This window comes from Corticium candelabrum, chromosome 1 (genome assembly GCF_963422355.1).
Source record: "Corticium candelabrum chromosome 1, ooCorCand1.1, whole genome shotgun sequence".
In the NCBI taxonomy this organism is placed as follows: domain Eukaryota; kingdom Metazoa; phylum Porifera; class Homoscleromorpha; order Homosclerophorida; family Plakinidae; genus Corticium; species Corticium candelabrum.
In genome coordinates this window covers 3,397,977-3,401,799 of record NC_085085.1, presented here as the reverse complement: position 1 = coordinate 3,401,799, position 3,823 = coordinate 3,397,977, and the positions used below count along the sequence as shown (strand labels likewise).

The following is a 3,823-nucleotide window of genomic DNA, read 5'->3' as shown; positions in this document are numbered from 1 at the left end:
CTCGAGCAGCTGTCAATGGTGACGGTCTGGCGACGCTGCTGTGCATGTCCTGTCAGCGCAAGCTTGAAAATATCGAAGAACTGAAGCTGAAACTAAAACTAAGATGTGTGTGCGCAGTCATTGTTTTGGCGTGCACTTTGCCGCCTACGAGGATATCACACGCGCGCAATCAGTGCTAGTGCACTTAGCATAACCAATTATTGCTAAGCCAATCAGAATTTACAACCGAGATTTGGGTTGTAGGAGCTGATTGGCTTAGAAGGGCTATTTCCGGAATCATTTTAGTATTGACTTGGTCCAGACTAGAGTTCGCGCGCTTCGCGCGCTCTCTGATCTGGAAATTCGAGGCTAGGTCGCTGATGCTAATCTAGGAGAAAGACGACCTCTAACGTGAAACGAGTTCGCCTGCTGCCTCGTATGTCGCGTGAAATCAGCGTTTCCGTACGAACGGCGGCCTGTTGCACCTCTGGTGACCATTGTGACGCTGTCGTTAGATCCAATATAGCCTCGTACCAGACCCTCTCGCGCGTCGTGCCCGGTTCCCGTATAACACGAAAACGCTGGAGAGGGTCTGGGTTCATACCGCCTACCGTTTATGCTGTTAGATGATCATCTTAGCTCGTATGTCACAAAGCCTCGGGCTACTAACACGATTAGTGTAAGTGCTATTCTCATGTGTCACACAGAAAGTCTCTTGGACGTGGACGCGTTTCTCCTGCGATCGCCAATATATCTCTTACGTTGAACAACCTGCAGGATGTTTTCAGAAGACGTACAAGACACGGTAAGCTGGGAGGTGGGAACCCTTTGGGTAGGCTGTTACGTAATGGTAGAATCTTTTTATTAGTACCAGAGTGGTAGGTCTCAGACATAGCATAGGGTACTTGATCCGCAGCTGTGCGCAGACTCTTCACAAAGCGCGGAATGGCTTCTGAAAGCGCGAATTTTGAACTCGGTCTGAAATCTGTTCTTTCCGACGTATTTGGACACCATAGTTTTCGTGAAGGTCAGCTTGAGGCCTCCAAGGCGATTCTTTCGAACAAGGATGTGTTTGTTCGACTGAAGACTTCGGGCGGCAAGTCTTTGTGCTACCTACTGCCTGCCCTTCTCTTGAACGGAGTGTGTGTGATCATTAGCCCGCTGATATCATTGATGCATGATCAGGTAGGTGTAGTTGCTTGAAGCAGCCAGTTTGCTTTAGTTATTAGCCTCCTGATGATTCAAGGTCGCCAAACTGGTAAGAAAGGGAGTGTCTGTCACACGAATTGAGTCCTTGTCAGACGAGAAACTGTTGAAAGACATTTCTTCCAGCAAGTACAAACTAAGTGAGTAGTATTGGACAATCTTTTGGTCAGGCAATGGTGGGTAACAGTGGTTTGTCTAGTTTATACGTCTCCAGAAGCGATCACATCAAGTTTTTGGCGAAACGCATTGTCTAGGCAATTGAAGACAGCAATCTCCTTCATTGCTATTGATGAAGTACATCTGATCGAAGAGTGGGGGTCTACATTTAGACCTTCTTACAAGGAACTAAGTTTTATTCGTTCTTGCCTGCCTACTGTCCCTATTATGGCTCTCTCAGCAACAGCTCCACTTTTCCTTATTACTTCTGTAACCCAACATCTGAATATGCCTGACTATGTTCTAGTATCTGGATCTCTAAATCGTCCAAACTTATATTTTTCTTTGGATTCATCCACCTCTATTTCGTCAGTCTTCCACTTGTTAGCTTCTATGTTGTCCTCTGTAAAGTATTCTAAAGATATTCCAAAAACTCTTATATTTTGCAGATCAAAGGATGTTTTGTATAAAGTGTATATTCATCTTGTGTACAGCTGCAGTAGTATAACCAGGGGTACAGTAGGACAATACCATGCCACAATGACACTTGAGGGGCGATCTCAACACTATGGAGAATTCAAGTGTGGCAAGCAGCGAGTCATGGTAGCTACTAGTGCGTTTGGCCTTGGCGTGGACATTGATGACATCAGTGAAGTTATTCTATTCGGTTTGCCAGACAGTGGATCTGAGCTTGTGCAGCTTGCTGGACGTGGAGGGAGAGATCCACTAAGGTTGTGCCTTGTTCGGTTTGTGGCACACTCTCAGGACCGTAGGCTGTCAGTGTGCAACAACGAAATTGTGACTCTTGCCTCAAATAAGGTCTGTTTGAGAAGAGTTCTTGTTTACAAGATTTTGCAGTCAGATGAGCCATTACCTGATAGTGATTTGTGCTGTTCCTTCTGCAATGCATCTGATGAGCGACCTCATATTTTTCAGCCAGAGGTGGATTGTACCTTACCACTTCCTCCTATTCCATGCAGATCTGCACCGTTGAGATCACGTCGTGTTGTTGCTGGTCAGAGAGGTGCTTTGAGGAAAGCACTACTTGAACTTAGAAGGACGGCAGGTGGCACAAGATACAGAATGAGAGGACTAGATGGGGTCTTATCCATGTTAGTGATTGATAAACTAGTAAAAAAATGTAATAAGATTCGATCAGAAAATGATGTTAGGTCACTAGGAGTTGTAAGGGACTTCAGTTTAGCAGTTTTTAAGTTAATTGAGTTTCACATTCCTTGCACTATAGCCAATATTAGTAGTGATGGTACAAGGAGCACTTCAGCTTGTAGACCTGTTTTAGGAGAGATTACAAATCACTAGTAACTCACTTTAGGCTATGTTTCTCAATACAAGTAGTTACGATATTATGTACATGTGTCTATTTCTGTCATAGCTGTATGTCATCAAGAAAATCAATTTCTTCATGGTCTTCAGTGGACTGATTGTCCTCAATTCTCAGGTCTGTCTTACTTAGGAACTTTGCAATCCATTGCTTGGATAAGGCAACTTCATATCCTTTTTTCTCTGGTGTTGTGAAATGTCTGTTAGATGGCAACTTTCTTTTGGGAATCCGACAAGTGACTTGACTGGCCAATAGATTGGATGTCATCATTTGGATGTCTTTTTCAGCACTTGTACTTGTATGCCTTGTACCTACATGAGGAGCATGAACTTCCTGATCGCATAACAGTGCAGCATCATGTAATAGCTGAGATGCTAAGCTTATTACTCTTAAATGATGGAGGGTGATACTGCCACCAGAAGATCGTAAAGCTGTTTTGATGACAAGATTGTGGTGTTCTACTGCCATGTCTATTGCTTTCCCATGACCAGGTATGCCCAGAGAATTAACAGCTCTGTTGTGAGTTACTATGTAAGCAAGCCTCTTGGAAAAGTCAGCCTTCAGATTGGCTAAGAGATTTGCTGCTTCATTGCTGTAGTTGCTTCTCTTTGTTGCGAGGAAGTACAGTAACCACATTCGCCAATGTTGGATAACTCTTGGGCCATCTTCGTACTTGATGGCTTCCCTCAAATCTTCATAAAGGAGGGCCATGCGCAGAAAAGAACGATGGAAATTATACAGGTTGTCTGCATCATGGTCATCTTCATCTGTTCCTATAACTAGCACGTCATTGGCGAATCTCTCTGCTGTTTCGTTTAGCCATGCGTTTGTTATAATGGTTGCATCTTGTACAATTAAATCTGAGGTAGCAGATATATTGAGAAAGGTGATGAGGGATGCAGTCAGATGTGCTTCTAATGCATGTTTGAGGAACTCATCGGATTGTTGAAATTTTTTTGCAGCAGCGGTGACTCCACTTCGGTTGATCAGTTTGCTGAGATGAGCCAATGAGCCAGGAAAATCATGTGACTCCCAAAATATGAGGAAGATGACTTTTAGGCACTCCCATGCGAAGTGGAAATCACCAGGATTCTCTTTCGCCCATAGGAGGCGTGCTGAAGGAATATCTGCTACCCTTCT

At 44.1% G+C, this 3,823-nt stretch overlaps 1 protein-coding gene across 1 annotated transcript; it reads right to left on the bottom strand.

Annotated features, from left to right (window-relative positions):
- Window positions 1-2,618: 2,618 nt before the first annotated feature.
- On the bottom strand, window positions 2,619-3,482 carry LOC134193567 (uncharacterized). The gene has a single exon (XM_062662396.1). It carries the CDS (start codon window positions 3,392-3,394, stop codon window positions 2,729-2,731), a length of 666 nt encoding a protein of 221 aa, XP_062518380.1. The 5' UTR covers window positions 3,395-3,482; the 3' UTR covers window positions 2,619-2,728.
- Between the last annotated feature and the right edge of the window lie 341 nt (window positions 3,483-3,823).